Source organism: Muscardinus avellanarius (assembly GCF_963383645.1).
Source record: "Muscardinus avellanarius genome assembly, chromosome: 12".
NCBI classification, from domain to species: Eukaryota; Metazoa; Chordata; class Mammalia; order Rodentia; family Gliridae; genus Muscardinus; species Muscardinus avellanarius.
Genome location: NC_137798.1, coordinates 66552955 through 66575356, shown reverse-complemented (window position 1 = coordinate 66575356; position 22402 = coordinate 66552955). Strand labels below are relative to the sequence as shown.

General features: G+C 44.0%; 1 protein-coding gene across 1 annotated transcript in view; it reads right to left on the bottom strand.

Moving 5' to 3' along the window:
- The window catches only part of PRKCH (protein kinase C eta), a gene marked incomplete at both ends in the record, with an annotated part of 253977 nt that overhangs the window by 19022 nt on the left and 212553 nt on the right, over positions 1-22402 (bottom strand). The window contains 2 exons of the mRNA XM_080706972.1: positions 2104-2292; positions 3368-3506. Of these exons, the coding sequence (XP_080563098.1) occupies positions 2104-2292; positions 3368-3506 (328 nt within the window). The remainder of the gene's footprint in view (positions 1-2103; positions 2293-3367; positions 3507-22402) is intronic.

The window sequence follows — 22402 nt, the reverse complement described above, 5'->3', positions numbered from 1 at the left end:
AGCTTCAAGTAACTGATTTCATCTGATTCAGAAGAAACAATAAATCCACATGGATCTTAGCCTTGCTTAGTACTTACTCTAGGGTCTATAAAACTTGGCTACGGGGATGATCTCTACTCTTAGATTTAGTTGAAAAGAATTCTCAAGGGGACTCTGAGGTACCAGAATGTGGCAAGGACTTTTAACAATGGGAAGAAAAAAAATTAAGAGAAACAGATATCCAAAGCATGATGTGACCTCTTCATATTTTTACTAGTCCTAGATTCAAAAGGTATGAAATATTGATCAAAGAAGCATTATAATCTAGATTGTTAATCTCCAAAAAGAGAACATCAAAGTTTCTCAAGGCATAGATTGACTTATAGTTCTTATTCTCCATGGTATCAAGTACCATGATCTTGATACACCAAGGCCAATGACCCACAAGTATACAATTTGATCTGGCATTTTTATTTGAATTAAAAACTCTAGAGTCTTTCCTTTTAAGATGCCAAGCCAAAATAGTAATTAGACAAAATGTATACCATTAGTATATGATGGTGGTTGCCACAGGCTGGTGAGGCTACAATGCTTCTACAATCACACAAAAAAAATCAGATTCTGGGTCATACCACTGGGAAAATAATACTGCAAAGTAGGCCTTATGCAGCTTACATTATCAGGGTTACCTGTGGTCAATCCAGGCGAGTACATTTCCCTTTAGGAAGTTAAGAAATTCCTTGACACACAAGTCCACAAAGATAAACCCTTTTCTGTGATTTTTAAAAAAATTAACTGTCAAAGCCACATTCTTGGTTTCCTCAGTCTACAAATTCTACTAACTCTATAAACAAACCATTCTTCTGAAAATACGCTAGATAGGAGACATTTGGGAGAACACCAAAGTACTTTGTTTTTATTCCTATATGGATTAGTGCTTTCTCCCTTTCAGGAGAGCACTGGCTCCTGAGAATCGAGTTATGAATAATGATTCACTTTGGCAGGAGGATTTCTGTAATCATTTCTCTTTTAGTGATGCAGAGAATTCTCAGAGACAAACATGCCTTCAGTCCCAGCACACAGTGACCTAAAACAAAAATGCTCTCAGAATAGCAGTGATCATAAAATTGGTGATTTCTAAAGAGACATGTCTTCTAACAAGATAGCTAGCCAGGTGTGGTAGCAACCACATGTAATACCAGTACTTGGGAGGCTGAGACAGGAAGATTGCAGGTTCACATCCAGCCTTAGCTATTTAGTGAGGCCTTCTACAACTTAGTGAGACCCTGTTTCAAAATAAAAAATAGGGCTGGGAGTATAGTTCAGAAGTAGAATGTCCCTGGGTTCAATCCTCAGTACCACACACACAAAAAAAGATAGCTAATATTTACCAAATTTAGCATTTTGTTCCAAACCACTAAAAAAGCTCTAACTTGAGAAAACTTTAAAAGTATTCTATATATGGGACTATCACCAAAAATAGATGGTTTTGATTTTTTCCCTTCTCAAAGAATGGATTTCTAATTCTTTTCTATTTCCACTCTGCATGTAGTAGGTGAAATACATGATTCTGGAATTTAACTAATGTGGGCACAGAACTGACCCAAATTACATATATTTACAATATATTACATATATTTCTTATTTTCAACCTAATGGCATTAAATACATTTTTTTCTTCACTTAACAGTAAGGCATACAGCATAGTGCACTGAATGCATTAAAAAAAAAAAAAAGTCTTTCCCACCATGATACATGACCACATTTCACCTGAAGCCTGGGCTTGGCACTTGGATTGCAAAGAACAGCATGATGACCAAAGGGATCCACAGAGGTGTGGCCTGACTCTATATGAGGAGAAACATCATTTCACCTAAAATCATACTGTCTGTGCCAGAAATACTTGATATCTGGCAAACAAAGCTATCACCTGCTATTGCAGTTGGCCCAGAAATCACTATTGCACAAGAGGAAAAAGCGCCTGGGAGAACTTTGGGTTTCTGATCCTTTGGATCGAAACACAAATTTTAGTTGGAGCTGGAAGATATTCAAGAAAGACACAAGAAGCACATATGCAAGCTGGTCTGCCGTAGGTTGGAAGCTGGCTAGATAAGCCAAACTTACAGATTTTAGGATCCCTGTGGCGTCTTCATGGAGCCAGGTAGGGTAGACCACCTCATCATTCAGGATGGCTTCAAAGAGGTCGTCTTCGTTCTCAGCCTCAAAAGGTGCGTGACCACACAGCATCTCATAGAGCAACACGCCCATGGCCCACCAGTCCACAGCAGGCCCATACAGCATTTCCTGGAGGATCTGCACAAAGAGAGTAGTGTGAGAGGTGACTCCTGCATCGATTAACAAAGTTGTTCTTCATGACTAGGGACAATGATGGATTAGGAAGTATCAAAGGAAAACAATGGGATCTCCCACACTGGTTGGCATGCATGCTTCATTTGTATCTACAGAGCGGTCCGTTTTCCCCACAGTTGACTCTGAGGCACCTTCTTTTCTAGGTGGTCAAACACGGAGGGTCTGCTTAGGCAGAGGGGATGGTATGTGCAGAGCCCAAACAGAGATATGCAGAGGGATGAGGAGACTGATTTCACTCGCTCATATGAGACAGATTCAAAAGCTTTTCTTTGAATGTGCTAAATGAAGCTGAAATTAAGTCACCGAGCAGAAATGAAGAGAAAAATAAATAGCCATAAGCGGAAGACATTTTGTCCTCATTTAGGGCTAAAGCTTAAAGTAACTGCAAAGTTGAAAAAAACGTGTGTGTGAGAGAAGGTGGACTACTGGGGATTGAACCAGTGGCCTTCTGCCTCTGAGCTCCATCTCCAGCCCTTTTTATTTTTAATTCTGAAATGGGGTGTTAAGTTGCTGAGGGTCTCACTTAATTGCTGAGGCTGGCCTCAAACCTGCGATTTTCCTGTTTCATCCACCCAAGTATTGGGATTACAGGCATGTGTCACTATGCTCAGCATATACAATTTTAAAAACTAAAATTCTTACATAGAGGCACTTTAGCCATTGCAGCCCTGCTCACCCAATGAGCCATACATGACACTGAAGGAGTTGGCTTTCAGTGCTGCCCATAAAGCTGTGACACGCAGATAGCAGGGGATTCTGTTTTTGCAGAGCTCAGATTTTATTTAGTTATTTACTTATTTATTTTGGTGGTACTGGGGTTCCTGGAAGCCCTTCTACCTCTGGGCTACACTCCCAGACCTATTTTATATTTTTGAAACAGGGTCTCTTACGCCAGCACAGCTTGCTTTGAACCTGCGCGATCCTCCTGTCTCCGCAAGTGCGAGGATTACAAGCGTGCGCCACCACGCCCGGCTTGCAGAGCTCAGATTTCAAAAGCCGCAGGCCACAGGCCACTCACCTCTGGAGCGATGTAGTCAGGTGTGCCGCAGAACGTGGCTGTGGTGGCTCCATTACAGATCCCCTCCTTGCACATTCCGAAGTCAGCCAGTTTACAGTGACCCTCATGGTCCAACAGCACGTTGTCCAGTTTTAGGTCCCTGAAAGAAACCCAAGAGCAGCACGTGATGGGGGAGTCAGGCCTGAGGTCACCCACCTGGAAGAAGTGGCTCGTGTGACGTGGGCGATCAGACTGCAGAGCAGTCACAGGGGTTTTCTGCACACTTCAGAAGGAATAAGCTTCTCTGGGTTATCTGGATCAAAAATTTACATCAAACCTCAGAACTCACCTCAAGTTCCCTAGACAATGGGTCCCCACAAATGGGATAACCACATAGAAAGAGGGAGACTGCCCTTTAGAAAGGGGGGCACAATGTAACTCTTCCAGGCTTTCGGGTACCTTCTGCCCATAAGAATCCACCCACCCCACCCCCATCTTCTGCTCTGGCAATCCATTTCTTCTCATCCGAGTCCACTCAGGGAGCATTCCTGGAGCAAGCAGCTGGTGTGTGCTGGGGACTGTGGCAGGCATCAAGAGCACAGATGCCTTTTGTCTAAAAGGAACTCACAAAGCAATGGGGATGCAAATATTTGCCCAACTGTAAGCTTCGTGGGATCTGTGGTCGTGGTTCACCACTATCCCCAGCACAGTAGATCCAATAACTCTATTTTATATATATATTTATATACACATGCATCTACTGAGAGGCAGAGACAACTGCTGCACAATACAGAGGGCATCATAGACGCATAAATAATGTGCTGTGAGAGAATATGAGAAGAAACAATGAATTCTCTCCAGTGGGAGGAGAGAGGGACAGCTTCACAGAAGGAGAAATTGAGCAGGGTCTGAAGGCATGAGTCACGGTCTCCAAGGCACAGAAGAGGGTGTGAGAGGGTCTCCACGGCAGATGGGTAGAGCAGGTGCCCAGAGGCCGGCACAGAGGAGGGGATGTGGAGATGGACTCAGAGAGCCAGCTTCTAAAGTGGGGTTGAGAATGAGGCTGGTGTGGCAGCATGGGGCCACAAAAATCTCAGGGCTGGAGAGGAAAGTGGAGGGCCCTGGCCTTGGGCCACCTGGGGCCATGTGATGGGGGCAATGGTGAGTGTGGCCACCTGTCCTTCTATTTCCCTATCCTTGACCTAAGAATGCAAAGTCTGTTGGCCTGTGAGGCCCCAGAGAGAAGGCTGGTGTCTGTCCAGCCTGGATCATGGATTACGTCCTGGTGGAAGAGGACAGAACTGGCCCAGCTGCTTCCCAAGTTGAGGCCACAGAGCAAGGGAGAGTACGGCAGACCTACACCACATGACCTCATGGTCCTGTCACATGCGGGAGGCCACCACCAGGTGACGGCTCTCATTTGTGATTCCACCGGTGGCTTCTGACATGGAAGGCCCCATCAGTGCCTGGTTGCCTGGCTCCTGGGGGCATTGACGCTGAATATTAGTGAAGCAGTGGCTGGCTGCAGAGCGACTGTGTGGTGGCGTGACGGTACACGGCCCAGGAGACAGGCCACGGGCCTGGACTGGGGGGCTGGCTCTCTGACACCATGTCCTGGCCCGTGGTCCAGGCCTGTGCGGGCCTGAGCCCAGCGCACCCTCACTCATATTTCCAAACAAGGTTACCAAGTTGCTGAATCTTCCCAAAGCCGTTATGCTTACTGTGGTCTTGGAAAGGATCCTCTTGGGCAACCTGTACAAGTTCAAACAGAGCCCACAACGAGCTGCAGAGTGACCCGCGATTGCCCAAGGGAGCCTGTGACTAACGTCCCGGGCTAGGAGTTGACTGCTCATTACTCAGCGGCTGTCAAAGGGAGAGAAAAGTGCTGTGTCATCAGTGTTCAGTCCCTGCCACCATCCCCTCTGCACAAAGAAGTGGAGGAGTGCAGCTCTCAGGAGACACACCTGTGTGGCACAGGGGATGTGACTCACCCTGTGCATAAGGCGCCCGGAGCCACGGCTGTGAAGGCAGGTTAGACACCTTAAACCTGACTTTTCAGTCTAATTTTAGGCATTCTCAGAATTGTACAAGTCCTGGGGGAAATGCCAGAACGGGTTTCATACCAATTTCTGATACGGGAAAAAAATCTTACATTGGGATCCCAAGAGGATTTGATTAAGAATGTAATATAGCCTGGCACAATGGTGCACACCTGTAATGACAGCTACTCAGGAGGTGGAGTTTGAGCCCAGACTGGACAGCTTAGTGAGGCCCTGCTTCAAAATAAAATATCAAAAGGCCCGGGGATGTAGCTCAGTGGTAGAACACCCCTGGGTTTAATCTCCAGTACTGTAAAAAAATAAAAAGTAATGTAATCTTAGGCTATCAGTCCTGTCCTCAGCCCAAATGTCTCGTACCTGCACTGTGAAGTTTATCCTAATGTTCCAAGGTCAACTCTGTCCCTAGAGCAGAGTTCATGCTTCAATGACAGCACCCTTGCAATGGCTTCCAGCAGATTCCATCTCCCCCATAGCAGAGCTGGACTTTACTCCTTCCTAAGACCTAGCTTGGTCCTGGCAGAAGGTGCTGACTAAAGCGATAAACATAGGGATTTTAGATGGATACCAGTGAGCTGCATGGGGCAATTCTGAGCATTTTTTTATTTGGGGGGTAAAAGGAGGAATGAAATTCCATAATGTTCACTGGGTTCCTACTCCAGAGTAATAAAATTGCATGTTAACCTCTTCGAGATAGATTCCAGGGGATAAATAAAAAACCTAAAATGGAAGTTCAAATTCTTCTCTTTAATGAAAGTGGAGAAAGGAAGCTGATTTCAGAGCAGCAATCACAGGGCATAAAGACCAAGCAGGATCCTTTCCCTCTGCCGGCTCGCAGCCAAATGGAAGAGTCAAACGTTGAGGAGCACTAATCAAGCAAGGCCAAAGTTACCGAGCCAGGTACAGCCATGGCCAGCTTCTATGCTAAGGGTAAGCCATACTTTTATGGAGAGAAGAGGAAGCAAAAGCGAGAAAAGTTACCCTATAACTTCTGACTTAAATTTGAAATGTGCAGAGGTCAGGTTTTAGCTTTGGAGTTCCCCATCCTTATATGCCAACATATAACTCAGCAACCCAACTTAACAAGGCTACACAATGAAGATTACAAGTTCATACAGGGCAGAGGCTCAGATCCTAAAATGCCCAAAACACAGTTACGGGCTCACCAGTCATTAGCTCACTGAGCACTGGTATTTAATAGCTAAAGCTTTTGTCATGCAAGCAAAGAAGAGTTATTTTATCCTCTCTGCTTGTCTGAGAGGTACATTGTTCTTACTGGGTAATCAGGGTTACTTAAAATGCCCACAGTAGTTTCAGAGAGAATTCCCAAGTGATAGAAGACAAAAGAAGATTCAGAAATTGGATTTATTTTGTTTCCATCCTGAGCTATCCTGAAAGTAATAAAACAGAATGGCATGAGTCTTTCAGCTTAGATCATTAGAATCAGTTGCCCTTCCGAATGAAATAAAGGAAACACAGTTGAGAGATGGATCCTTGAATAAGAATGGATCTAGGAGACAGCAACCATATTTTTAAGGCACTTTTCAATTTTTTTTTTTTTATCATGGAAAACTTCAAGCACAGAAAAAGTATAGAGAATAATACAACTCCTGACCCGATCAGCCAATATCGGCCGCTGTCAGGGCAGGCCTAATCTTGTTTTATCTTTACATCTTCTTACTCCTTTCTTGATCCATCTTTTCTCAGATTATTTTAAAGCAAAGTAATCTCATATATATATATTAGTATCTGAATACAAAAAACAATTCTTTAATAAAACATGACTTTGAAGCTGTGCCTGATGGGGCACGCCTGTAATCCCAGTACTTGGGTTGCTGAGAAAGGAAAATCACACATTCATGGCTAGACTCAGCAACTTAAGCAAGACCATGTTACAAAATAAAAAAATTAATAAGTAAAAGAGGGCTGGGGGTGTAGCTCAGAGGCAGAATGCCCCTAGATTCAATCCATAGAAACACACACACATACACTACAACTTTGATACCAGTTGTCATAAAATATACAATTGGTGTACATTTGTCAGTGTCCAGAGAACCTTGTAAAAAGCTTTTGTGGATAGTAATGAAAGAAAATAGTATCATCAGTAACTAACATATATTAAATGTTCATCAAAAGCTAAATGCTTTATCCATACTACTTTTCTTTTATAATTTCAAGTAGGTTTTACTCCAAGTTTGTATAGTCAGTCAGGGTAGTGTCAGGGTTTGAACTCATTCTGCTCTCCTCCAAGGCCAGGCCTGTGACCCACCACACCACCTGCACCCTCTTCAATGCACTGGTATGTCTGGCCAGTCCTGATTTCTAAGAGAACTTCGCTCATTGTAACAAGATCCATCTAAGAGAGTCAATTAATATCCTGAATGTTTTATACACATCACTGTGAAAAGCATAAGCAGAACAATGAGGGGTAAAAAAGCACAATTACAAATTTTCCCCCTTTGGGTTGTGCATGGTGAAGGAGAATGATTTCACGCAAACCTTGAAGGTATAGAAGAGGGAAGCACATAGCAAATTTCCTTCACTGTTAAATTTTCAGAAGATGACTTGCTGCCCTCTTCTAAGTAAGGGTGGGGGGGCTGGCATGTGAGTGGCAGGGTCTATGAGGTGGCATTTATGAATTTGGTTTATGATCTTTTTTTTTTAAAACTGGTTAAGGCTGACTTGTGTTTTGAGTGTCTGGGTTTATATTTGAAAACATTTAAAACAAGATGACTGCATTAAATTGGTAAAAGAATTCTTAAAAACCACCGAAATAGCAAAGCCTAAGACTTGGTTTCATCACATGGTAGGTAACAGTGCCATTCATGTGTCGCCTAACACAAGATATTCATCTCTTTATCCACCTAACAAGTCTCTGAGTACTGTCCATGAGCCGGGCAACGTGCAGGGGGCTCAGTTGAGATGCAACAGCAAGCAGAGGGTGGGAGAAGCCGACAACCAGACAACCACACAGCTAAGTTTCCAAGTCTGCATGTGATGAGCGCACTCGAGACTATTGGGCACTATATAAAAGGAAGACCTGACCTCACACCGAGGGAAGATTTCCCAGGAAAGTGACACTTAAACTAAGCTGTGAAGATCATTAACCAAAAGAAGAGAGAGGAAGGAAAGAAAGAGTGAGGACGAGACGTCCAGGCAGAGGGAACGGAGGCAAGGGGTGTTTCATACAGTCAAGAAATGGAAAGTAGAGAGGCTGGAGTCCTGGGAGGTGGGGTAGGAAGCAGGTGGGCAGTCACAGGGGCCAGGCAAAGCAGGGTCTATGAGGGGCTCAGTCTCCAGTCTTACACAGAGAAAGGATGGCACTGGATTTGGGATTTTATAGGTCTCCAGCTTTAACAGGGAGGATGGATTGAAGGGGTTGAGCATGAACCTGAGATTAGTTGTAAAGCTACTAGAGTTAAAAAAAAAATCACAAACTAGACTAGGTGGGGCAGTAAGGTAGAGAGAACTGGATGGATTGAGAACAGGGCGAGGAACAGATAATGGGATTTAGTAATGGAAAGATTCAGGGGATAAAGGAAATGAGATATCATCAGAAGGTCGTAGCTAACAATTTAATTTGAACATACTGTGCCATACTTCAGACACGCAGCTGAAGATGCTGAATGGGCAGCTAAAGATACAAATTTACAAGTTGTTATGGGCAGGAGGGTGTGCAGGGGCAGGAGTCCACCTGGGGTCAGGGAATGATTTGAGGAGAGGGCCAGGGCCTGGGCCTTGGGAGGAGTCTCCTGAGCAGAAGATCCCTGGTCCTTTTACACTCAGACCACAAACACTAGTGACACATGACACCTAGTGTGGGGAGTAGAGCTGAGGGCTCTGGAGAGATGAGGACCCAACTCTGCCTCCCTGTGGGCTGTCACATAACAGTTTAAAAGGATTAGAAGATGCTGGCTTTGTGTGTGCACAGCCAGCCCGTGGCTTCCAGGTCAGGCTCTCAATTTTGCTATATAATGTGATATCCTTGTGAGTATAAATCTGCATGTTTAATTTTATGAAGATATTTGTTGCTGTATCATACATACTAACAAATTTGGAAACAAAGTACATTAAGTATTAATAGTGAGGTAGTTAAAAATTATTGTATTTCTATGACAGAATTTTATGGAAGTTGCCAAAAGTTTATAAAAGATGGCAAATGTTTAACAGAATTTTTATGTCTTTTGAAAATAATTTCTTTTCTGATAAAAGAAATTCTTTTTTTTTTTTTTTTTTTGGTGGTACTGGGGTTCCTGGAAGCCCTTCTACATGTGGGCTACACTCCCAGACCTATTCTTTTTTTTTTAAATATTTTTTATTTGGAAATAGGGTCTCTTAAGCCAGTGAGGCTGGCTCCGAACCAGTGTGATCCTCCTGTCTCCGCCTCCCAAGCGCAGGGATTACAAGCGTGCGCCACCACGCCCGGCGATAAAAGAAATTCTTGAAAAAATTATAGCAAACATTATGATGGTTCATATTATTCTAGTCTCTTCTTTTCCATCCTCTCCTAACACGATGTTTTGAAGTAACTTGTTCTTCTTACTTAGGGAATGTCGTGGATCTCTTCATACATCCTCTCGGTCTGCTCATTATCTGTAATTGTTACATACAATTCCATTATAAAGACACACCATAACCTCACTAGTCTTCTCCTCAAGAACATTTAGGTTATTTTAAAATTTTGGTGACTTCAAACAATGGAGCAATAAATACTACTTGCTCACTTGTAGGAGTATTTATTTAGAATAAAACTTTTAGAAGTCTGGGTTAAAGACACACATTTTTAAGAATGTATTTTTAATGGTCATTTGTATTCTTCTCTTGAATATTCACATTTTACCCATTTTAACACTTGATTTCTTTGTTTTGTTTTTGGTACTGGAGATTGAACCCATGGGAATTCTACCTTTAAGCTATACCCTGCCCTTTTTTACTTTTTGTTTTGAAACAGGGTCTTGTTAGGTTGCTGAGAGTCTGGTTAAGTTGCTGAGGGTGATCTCAAACCTGTAGTCCTCCTGTCTCTGCCTCCTAAATACTGAGATTACAGGTGTGTGTCACCAGGCCTGTAATTTATGCAACATTTGGTTATTTTTAAGAAGCTCGTTGTATAATAGAGATGGTAGTAATTTGGTTATGTTGACAGTAAATATCATCCCAGTGATTTTAAAGTTTTATTTCTCTTTCATATTTTTATGTTGTCAGGTTTATAAATATTTCATATATAGACTTTGGGTTCTGTGAATAGTACATTTATAGGCTGATACAATTGTAAGTGAAAAACCAAGATACAATCCTTGTATTTTCAATATTATTTTAATCTTCTTACAATTTTAGGAGAGGAAAATAAAGGGCTGTAAGAAAGACAGGAGGAAAAAAGGGGAGAAGAAATAAAAAAGAAAGGTTAAGTCTATTTCTAAATAAAATTTTTATGAATAATTTTTATTTTCTTGTAATATCTAAATTTCTCATAGAAATCAAGTATTATTTTGATAATCAAGTCATTAAAATATATATTTACATATCCTGGCTTTAATCTTTTTATTTGGTCTGCCTCTGCAACATGTAAGGCCCTAATTTCCAAGAAAGATGTGTGGAGGAAATGACTCATTGGCAAAAATGATAAGGACATTTTTTTAGAACCAAAGCTGCAGGGAAGGTTGAAAAAAAATTCTCTGACATGCCTGGAAAACCTGCACATTTGTGGACTCACAATTCTCAACCTGTTACTGTAAGCTCATCTTTCAAGACTGAAACTACCTACTCTTACTATATATATAAGTGTCATGGATAGCAGTTATATTTTCACTAGCTACCCCTGTAGTTGATACCAACTTAAGTACGAAAATTAGATCTCTGCTAAAAGAGATTTTGAAATGCTCCTAGTTGTTAAGTGAGGTCTCCATGCCATTTCTCCTTACAGAGTGCCACATTATTTGGTGTATTACCCGATCTCTTGGAACATCTGCTTAAGAACAAGCACATGAGACACAGATATCCACAGTATGAGGCTGAATGAAAATTACTCATCTGGTAATGAATTAAGTCATAAAAGAACTTCCAACCCAGCTCCGAGTCTCTTTCCTCCCCCTCCTTCCAACAGTAAAATGGGATAGGAATTTATAAATATGGCTTCTGTGTTATGTCTGGTTATTACACCTCCTTAAAAACAGGACCACAGATTCATGAACTAATCCCTACACATCAAGAGCTGGTCTCCATCCACTTCTGGGTGTTAGGTGGCTGCATATTTAAGCAGCAAGTTCCTTCCTTCATCACTGTATACAGGAATCAATTTACACTTGAGCAAAGAGATTTCCCCTCACTTTGTCTCATGACAGAAGAAAATGGACCAGAAAAAAAATTTTTCACTGATTCTCCATACAATCATAGGAGGATATGAGTTTCATGATGAACCATCAGACTGACAATTAAAACTTATAATTAAAAAAATCTTTTCACATCCCCTATCACTTGCACCCAATCAGGGGGCTAAAATTCTCTGGTTGAAGCAGAACAAACTTATTTAGTAGCTTCTTACAGTACTTGTATTTTGTATTTGCCAAGAAAACCTCTCTCACCAACTCTTCTTGCTGAAATGCTTCTTCCATGACGCTTGGCAGTGTTCAGCTTCCAGATGCACTCAGCAGAGAGCACAGGGTGGCAGGACAGAGGGCTCCAGACAGAGACCCCAGGAGAAGACAGGCCGATCACAGGACAACACAGAGAGGATGCTGGGCTAGGAGGACACTTTGCCTGGCCAATCCAGGGGGAGAAAATGGTTAACAGGCTTAACCTCGCAGGCTGCCCCAGTGCAGAGAGCAGAGTGCAGCTGACCTGTAGAGAAAACTGCCCCCGTGGGTGGCGTTGCTTCCTCCATCAGTTCAAGGGAAGTTCTCTTAGGAAGTTCCTCGAGGGGCAAGAACACAAATAGGATCAAAGAGCTTTGGGGAGAGCAAGCAAATTAGGGATGGATGAGTTATGGAGGACCTTCTATTGGATGGCTGCTTGCAGGCAGGTTCACAAAGATGATGGAGAGGAGAGCATGATTTCCATTGAGGTGGAATCAGGAATTGAAACTTGGCTCCCTATATTGCAACACTTTTTTCCCCCCCTTTTTTGGTGGTACTGAGGATTTCAAGCATGCAAGGAAAGCCCTTTTTATCTTTTGAGACAAGGTATCTCACTAAGTTGCTCCGGGTGATCTCAAAGTTACAATCCTCATGCCTCAGCCTCCTGAGTGGCTGGTATTACAGGTGTGCACCACCACACTCAACTTGTGGTGAGATCTTAATCAGAACCAGAGGTGACTGTGGAGTGGGGATGGGCAGGGCCAGATGGGAAAACGGAGCCTACCAGATGTACGTTGGACACACAGCACCAATGCCAACAAACAGATTCATGGAGTGAAGCTCTATTAAAACGGTGGAGGGCACACAACTCTAGGCAAATGCTAGCCATTCATCAGCGTTATCACTGTTGCTGGTAAGTGGGCAAGTGTTGTGGCTCCCTTCCTCAGCAAGATAAGCCGCACGACTGGGCTGGCAGTACAAACAGGCTGACGAACAAGTCTGGAGATCTAGTGAGCAACCGGAAGACTATGGTTAATAAAATTGTATTGGACTAGAGAGTTTCATTAAGTACATTTTAGCTACTTTTGTCAAAAAAAAGTAACTGTGTGAGATAATTTGCTTTACTACAGTGATCATTTTACTACTTAGATGTATTCCATAAGATCATGTGGGAAGTCTTGAATATGCACAATAAACTTAACAAATATCTAAAGTGAAAGGTACTGAGACATGGTGGCCTGTCCACCCATGTGGACGTTCTTATCAGAGGGCCACAGACCCCACCAGCATTACATCTGGTTCTCTGAAGGCATTTAGTCGACAGAAAATAGTAATGTCCTTAATTTGCCAGGATTAGAGTTTCCCTTTGACTTAGAAGAAACCAACAGGGAAAGTTGTGGCCATTTGCTATCCAAGCGTGTGGCCTTATATAGTATGAAAGGGATGTGAGTACAGTTGGGAGGGGGTGGTGAGGAATGTTTCATGACAGGAAGGAGGAGTGTTTACAGGGCCAGTCCCTGGGGGGGTGTGCAGGCTGTTTTCAGCAATGGGCGTGAACCTTTGCCAGCATTAGTAATGCCTTATGCAACAGTGGGAAGGAAGAGGGATAGCCTTCCAGGACTAAGGCCACTCCCGCAGGCCTCATCTGGTTACCTGTTATCCCCACAAGAGATTAAGCCGTAGCCATCTAAACAGAAGTCTCTGAATAAGCCAGGAGGACACAAAGTTCAGAACCACTCCCAGGTCCTGGAATTAAATGTGTACTTCACATTTTAATTCTGGATTATAGTTGGTATTCCTTTGTTCTCTGTGCTTCACATAAAAAGGTCTGGCTTACCCTAATCGGGTTGCAGACTCCAGGGTCAGGCCTGGAATATTTCTCAAGTTATCTCCAGAGCACTAATCAAGTGTAAAAGGAACATATCCGAATCCCTTTTCAGGGAAATGTACTGATTTCCTACTAATGCTGGGATTGCATTAGAGCAAAATGCAAAAGACGTTGAATTTTCCCCTAAAAAGTCTCTTTGGGAGAACTTACTAATACTTCCTGAGCAGTTACTCTAACCCAGCATTTGGTTTTGCAACTGAAAAGCCCAGTTTTCCAAAAACAGCTATTAAATTGTTCATTCTTCAAATATTTAAGTATTTGTATGAGGGGACATCATCCAAGACTATTTTCATTTTTATAGCATTCTTCTTAATAAAATTAATCTAGCCAATGTATAAGTGTGAGTCATCATAACTTCCTAAGATCTTAAAAGTAAACAGAATTCACAAATAAGAAAAATTTTTATTTTTTAGCTTACATGTCTTATTTTTAGTTTAGAAAACATCATTCTTTCTGTAGGCAAAAGTACAAATAAGTAAAACCTTTGGAGAGAACATAAAGTAAGATTCTTCTTACCTAAACGTTGAATTTATCTTAACCCAATAAATAATGGCTATTCCAGTTTGGTCAATTTCTCCAGCATCTCAAGTTTCTCTATAAGGGTTGCAATGTGATAGGCCTTAATTTAAATAATCGCAAAACCTGGATTTTACTCCATAAGTAACTTGTCCATTATATGACCAAATGCACAATGCAGATGCAATTAAAGACCATTCACAAATATGAAGTTTGATATTAAGGGGGCATATTTTATGTGTCCTAGGGAACCAGGCCCCATGGTGATGATCTTAACCAGTAACAAAGCCAGAGCAATCAATTCTGGGGACAGAGAAAAATCCATTTGCCTGGCCAAGAATGGAGCCCTGCACCACCCAGATAGACGGGCCAAGGGCAGCTTATCAACCCTGAAAGCACTCATTTGCCTGACTCACTCTGCCTCCTTTCCCCCCTTAAGTGACCTTGGGGAGTTCACTCAACCACCTGTCTGTCTATCTGATTTTGAGAGGCAAGACTGTGTGAGGTTGAGTACTGGCAGCCTGCCAGAACCAGAGTCTTGGCCCTGCGGTCTGAGAGCTGTGTGATCCTGGTCAAGTCACTTAAACCACTCATGCTTATGTCCTTATAGTAAATATAGATAACAGCAGTTCCTGTTGCTTTGTGGCAATTATGAGTTAATGTAAGTCATTTCCAATGTTGTCTGGAATGTATTAAGTGCTACTGGTGCCTTAGCTATTACTTCCTCATCCACAAAAAGCCAGATAACACCTGCATAGTTTATTGCCACAACTTTTACAAGAATCAAAATCGACACAGAGCATAAGCAAATTTTGTAAATTCTAGAGAACTACTATGAGCTTGAGTTTGGGGAAGGTAGGCCTATTCATTATTAAGTGATATACTTGCTTATAAACTTCTCTCTGGGTGGCCAAACAGGTTGTTCATACAGTGCCTGGGTCTAGCACCAGTACCCAGAGCAATGAGAAAACTTTCTTCAGAAATGGGTTAAACCCCATCAGCCACACCTTTGTCTCCTTCACCTACCTTTGCTGAGATCAAACTCTGAAGCTGTTTGCTATCAGCAGCCCAGGTCAGTATAGTAGAAGATCAGTACAGTTAAGGTTCATTCGGTTTACCCTGAACTGTCAAGTACCAACTACTCCACCACCAGGGACCTTTTTCATGCAGGCAGAATAAATTGAAGGAAGATGAAAGAGGATACTGACATCATTGTTGTCCCCAACACCACTGTTGATGGAGACCTTGATTTCCATTTCTGGAGAATTGCAATTCTCCAAAAATAAAACACAGAATTTCCAGGAAGTGAAACAGTGGATATACTTTGCAAGGAAATCAAATCAAATTCCACGATATAGCCAGTCCTTGTTTTCTGCTTTGCCTAATTATTTAGGACATAAACCCAACAGCAGATACTGGATTGATACCCGCAGTGGTGTGATGAGCCCCAGATCCTGCGAGGCTACCTTTGGGAAATGCTGTTTTCAATTCTTTGCTGTTACAAACAGTGCTGTGATAAGTGAAGGTATCTCTTGGACAAGTCCAAATCTGTTAATATTTGTTATCATGAGCAATGAGCAATTAACTCCAAGTCCCGTGTGTTGACATTTAAGAATTTCTACCAATGCCACCGCACTGGTGTTTACCTTTCTTCACCAGAGGAAGCTGGCAGAGCTCACAGTGATCCAAGGCGGAGACAGGCAGAGAACATGATGTTTATTTTCCCAACTAAAATGTGTTCTCCCTGACTTGTGGTCTTATTTTCTCTATCTTTATATTTTGTGTTCCCTTCAATGCCTGACAATATTTTGCACATAGCAGGCCCATAAAAAATGGCTGTTAATCTGAACAGCAACTCTCTTTCTGACCATTTGGAATTGGTTTGGTTGGAGCCCTCCTCCTCAGTGAGGCTGGATTAGGGAGGATATAGGGGTACTACTGGGAAGCTGGGTGGGTTCCAGTTTGTGCTGGGCCTGTCATGAAGCTGCTGTTACCCACTAGGGTTCTCTGCTTTGGGGATGGCCTAAGACCAGGAGAGGAACCTCTGTAGAAACTTTTGTGGCCCTGACACACTCTTAAGTCTACCCTATTCCAGGTGCCAATCCCTCAAGACCAGTCAAGAACCAAGTCAATATCAAGAAATACCAGAATGGAAACTTTGCCGTGCTCAGCGACCGCCTGTTCAAGTTTGGCTTGTAGATGAGAACAACCTTTGTTCCTTTAAAACCCAGCAATACATTCCCACTGACTGCCTAAACAGGATCGGCATGGATTTTACTGGCTGCTAGAGGACACTGAACTCTCGGAGTGGCTTCTGTCATTAAGACAGTGACTGACTGTGAGCAGAGGGCACAGAGGAGCTGGCCAGGCTGGCACCCCAGTGCATCCCAAATCTGCTGAGAGACCCTGATTTCTCCCTTTCCTCAGAGGCAGCATGAGGTGGGGCAGAGGGTGGACAAACTAGAGTGCTGTGGTTATCTGGTCCACCATCCAGCAAGTGGGTCAAGAAACAAGGACAGTGATCTTGAACCAGGAAGCAGAGTCTGACCCCAGCTGCAAAACCTCTTTGGGCCTCAGTTTCCTCATCTATAAGATGCTAGGATGGGGCCCGATGATGTGCCTTCCCCATGTCTCACATCCCCAATCACTAAGCGTAACCAGGAGTAACCACTGACAATTCCTCCTCATTAGATTTAGAACTGACGCCATCTCTCCATGATCTTCATTCAGCCTCACCATTTTCCATCTCTGCTCCATCCCCTCTCTGTGCTGTACCAGCTCTTTTTCTGAAAGACAATTCTGATCTTGTCCCGGGAATATCAGGCTATAAGTGGCCCCCATGTGGCTTTAGGGGTAGTAGCACACTCGTCAGCCTGGGATGCCCTTCCAGCCTCGACTCCTTCCCCCAGCTCTGTGGCCTGCTTCCAGACCCATGGAGGACTGCAGCCCCCACATGCCTCCTGACTCTTACTTGTGTCCTCCTCGGCCAAGAGCAGTACTACTCAAAGTGAGGTCCTCCATCTGCTGCTTATCTCCAAACTATCTCTGGCCCATGGTGAAAAAACTGAGTGTTTGGAAACTTTTATAACTATCTGATGGTAATTTTGTGTCTGTTGAATCTAATAATGAAAATTTGGGTTCCCATCTTATATACTTTTTTCGAATTTCATTTTTCTAGTAATTTACTCTTACTGTATCTTGTAAAAGTATGAGTCTTGAGTGGATTGCAAGAGAAAAACACACCATATAGCACTGGGTTACCACTGCAGAGTGCTGGAGGAGCTCAGGCTTGCACCTTTCCTCTACTTCTATTTTGGGCTGACTACTTCTGCCTCCACGGAAGCTTCTGTCTCTGAAGCCTCCACATCACTTGCTAGGGAATCCTGGTGTCTCTGAGCTTCAGTGCCCTTTAGTACCTATTTCTAATGATAGCATGAATGGCACCATCTTTCCTATGCTTATTTCAGCTCTCTAACCTAGAGCAAGGTGCCCAGCACAAATGCTGGGTGGCCAGTTAAGCATTAACTAAACCAAACAAGTGCTAAGCTTCTTACCCTAGACTCTGGCTGCATTCCCTGTACCCAGGCACCCTCGTGTATGGAATCCTTTTGGCCTGCATCTCCCTCTCTGATACCTCATCAGTTTCCTCTGCATAGTGGCTTTGGAGGGACTGAAGAAGAAATGATGAAAGTACCTGCTAGATCTGGTGGGAAATCTTTTCTGCCACACATCCAATCTGTACTGTTCTTTCTCCAGCTCTCAATCTGGTCCTATAGTTAATGTAAGAAAATCAGGCTTGTAGGTACAACCTAAGATGACTAATGTATGTGGCTGGTGATTAACTATCCTTACAACAATGTGGTATTATAAACCAGACAAGACAAATCACACCCCTGTATGCTTTGCTTGAAACTAAAAGGTCAGTTCAAAAAGAAAAGTTCCTGAAGTCCTTCATCAACTTGAAAAGCTCATTTGATGTATTTTTAAGGCATTTCACGAAAAACTCCAAAGGTAGAAGGGATGAAATATTTTATATGAAACCATTTAAAAGCTCAGAAAATTATTTATGTCCAAACCAAAGAACATAATATAAAATTAATATATATTTGAAAGTTGGTAAAAATAGGTGCAGTGGCGGATGGCTGTAATCCCAGTACTTGGGAGGCTGAGAGGGGATGATTGCAAGTTGGTGGCCAGCCTCAGCAACTTAGTGAGACTCTGTTTTGAAAAAAAAAATTAAAAATAAAGCTGGAGGTGTAGCTCAAAGGTAAATGCCTCTAGGTTTAATCTCTAGGACAGAGAGAGAGAAAAAAAAGAGAGAGAAAGAGAGAAAGAAGAGAGAGAGAGAGAGAGAGAGAGAGAGAGAGAGAGAGAGAGAAAAGAAAGTTGGTAGATAAATAAAAAACTTCTCCAGGAATCAGCTGATTCCCTGAATTTTGTAGTGTAGACAGTTTGGGAGTTCCAGAACCCTGGCCTCTTGGGTTCTACATCTAGATTTTCCTTCTGAGACCACAGAAAAATTCTCTCCCTTCTCTTCTTGAGAAAGAGGCCATGTGGTCACTAGCCAATGCATAGGATGCAGTGGATGAAATCCTGGCTTAAAAGCTCCCCGAGGGGCAGAGAGTCAGGGAGACAGGCTCACTTAAGGCTCAGAAACACACACCCACACAAGTCTCAGCATCAGGACCAAAGATTAGAGAATGGATTCCAGACTTCGCTGATTAAAAAAACAAACTTACTGACATTTTAAGATCTGAAAAAAAAAATGCATTATTTTGGAAGCAAAACATTCCAGCTGACTGACTCAGAAAGTATATAAGCAGTCAAGTTCTACCCACTCAGATAAACCTGTTTCACTCTAAAATTTATAATCATTCCAAATAATTTTCCCTGCAATGGGCTGGATCCCTCGATACAGATGTGGACTTGGAAGTTTTGATATGGCTTGGGTAGCACATTCCTGGCCAGGAAGGTGGTGCTGCCTTTCCTCCTATAACATTTCAGTGATGCTCACCAGGTCCTAAGTGGTGGGAGGCAGCAGTGGTGCTCTGTGTGGGCAGAGGATCTGTGCTAAGATGGGAACATGCTTTCCTTTCTTCAAGAGGCATTTCTGCCATCTTGTTTGTGGGCAGATATGGGAGAGGCCAGGAGCATTTGTAGTTTGTGCCAAGAAGGAGCCAAGACAGCTGCCAAACCACTGTTCTGGAAATGCTTTGTCTTTCTTGCACTTTTGAGGAGGTGACATGCATCCTCCACCCCGCCGGGCAGTCATTACATAGGATTCAGGCCCTCTGAACAGCTCTTCCTGTGGTGGGATGGGAGTTGGCCCAGCCCAACTCTTGGCTGGCCAGAGCCAGGCATGACAGGTGCAAGTGGCCTGATGGGGCCCCCTTTCATACCATTTCTCTTTTCTCAGCCTCCCAAGTACAGGGATTATAGGCATGCACCATCACATCTGATTATTTCTCCATTTTACCAGTTAACTAGCTCCTCTGCAGGTAACAAAGGAAACACACCTGGTTTTTGAAAAGGGAGAAGGGATGTCAACTATAAGCAGAGGCTCCATCTGAGTGATAAAACTGGAGTGAGAAGAGAGCTCCTGGCGTGGGGGAGCAAGTTTTCAGGCAATTGGAGACAGCTAAACACAATCTTCTTGACCTCTCTAACCACTTCTGAGTGGCTTCTCTGTGGGCTTCTCCTCCACCACCCTCCCCTGAAGGGTGGGCGGCTCCCCAGGGCTCTGTCCTTGGCCCTTGCTTGGGTTTACTCCCAGCACTCCTACGTCCAGATGGCAGCCTTGAGGAAATTAGAAAAGGCACCCCTTTCTTGAGACTTGTCAGGGCCAGCTGCCAGAAAACTCAGTCATTATTCAAACATGTGACAAGCCATCAAGGGGCACAGCGCTCCACCTGCCCCTCTGAGCCCGGCTGCCTTGCTGAGTTCTCTACCTGTGACCCTGAATCCCAAGAGTTCAAGTACGAGCCTAGTCAGGAGCTCCCAAATCTAAGTCTCACCTCTCTGGAGATCTGGACCTGCACTTCTAACTGCTTTCTGGGCAGAGCTAGTAGGTTTGTTTCCACCTTTCAAACACACACAAAAAAATGAAAACTAAACATTACCCAACAGCTGTGTTCACTTGGTTAAAATCTCTCAAGCTGGTCCTGTGCTAAGAATGCATTACAGAAGGTGGGTGTGTAGCTCAGTGGTTCAGTCCCCAGCAATGCAAAACAAAATAAAAGCCCCCCAAAACAAAACACCCTGCCTATGCCAGGAATCCATACACTAATCAGAGTAATACTTTCAGGAAGGTGAGAACACGGATTACAATCAAGTCATGACAAACAGAATGCTTATGAATCTAATTAGTGGCACCCTCTTAAGAAATTAACAACAATAAAAAAGCCCTCGACTCAGGGGTTAGTCTGGTGCCGGGGTCAGTGAGACCGGGATCGGAGCCTGCTGTGAGGCAAGGCCGGTGCTGGGGCCTCCGAGGTCGGGATCAGAGCCAGCTGATGTGTTAGGCCAGTGCCGGAGCCAGAGAGGCTGGGATCGGAGCCTGCCATGAGGTAAGGACGGTGCTGAGGCCTCCGAGGCCGGGATTGGATTCTGCCGAGGGGTTAGGCCAGTGCCGGGGCCATTGAGGCTGGGATCAGATCCTGCTGTGAGGCAAGACCAGTGCTGGGGCCTCTGAGGCCTGGACAGGAGCCTGCCAAGGGGTTAGGCCGGTGCCAGGGCCAGCGAGGCCGGGATCGGAGCCTGCCTTGAGGAATGGCCGGCGCTGGGGCCTCTGAGGCCAGGATCGGAGCCTGCTGAGGGGTGAGGTCAGTGCCAGGGCCAACAAGGCCGGGACCGGAGCCTACTATGAGGCAAGGCCACTACTGAGGCCTCTGAGGCAGGGATCAGCGCCAGCCAAGGGATTAGGTCGGTGCCAGGGCCAGCAAGGTCAGGATCAGAGCCTGCGGTGAGGTAAGACCGGTGTTGGGACCTACGATGCCGGGATTGGACTCTTCCGAGGGGTAAGGCCAGTGCCGGGGCCAGTGAGGCCTGAATTGGAAACTGCTGTGAAGCAAGGATGGAGCTGGGACTTGCGAGACCAGGATAGGAGCCTGCAGAGGGGTTAGGCCAGTGCCAGGGTCAGCGAGGCAGGGATTGGAGCCTGTCGTGAGGCTTTGCTGGTGCTGGGGCCTTTGAGGCCAGGAGAGGAGCCAGCTGAGGGGTTAGTTCGGTGCGGGGGCTAGCGAGGCCAGGATCAGGGCCTCCCATGAGGCAAGGCCGGTGCTGGAGCCAGCGAGGTTGAGATCAGAGTCCTCTGGGTGCCCAGGCCACTACTGGGGCCGTCAAGAGTGGGATCAGAACTTGTAATGTGGCATGCACAGAGAAATAGCACAGAAAATAAAATCCAGATGCTTCCCCTAATTAGTAAGAACTAGGAGAAAAGGGGGTACAGGAAGAAGTCGAGTAGTAGAAAGGGCCCTATTGAAAAGCAATTAAGGTGACCAATCAGAGGGGAGGGGATGGGGAGGATGGAATATCTTTAAAACTCATGAGGTGCGTAAACAATTATATCAAAGATAATCACCAATTAAGCATGGGATTGAGGGAGGGGGAGGGAATGGGATGGGGATTGGATGAGGGTTTATTGGATGATGTGTACTTATATATCCTCTCAAGTCTTGTATTCCAAAGTGATGTATCATTAAAAAAAAAAAAAAAAAAAAAAACCTCGACTCATTTTTTTTTTTTGGTACTGGGAATGGAACCCAGAGGCATTCTACCTCTGAGCTACACCCCTGCCCTATTTTTTTAGTCTTTATTTTGAAACAGGGTCTCACTGAGTTGCAAAGGACCTCACTAAGTAGTAGCTGAGGCTGTCTGCGAACGGTGATCCTCCTGTCTCAGCCTCCCAAATGCTGGAATTACAAGAATGCGCCACCACACCCGGCACCCCTGACTCTTCTTTTTAAATTTTGTATTGGTGCATTGTATTCATACATCGTAATGGGATAAAAAAAATTGTGTAGAGATA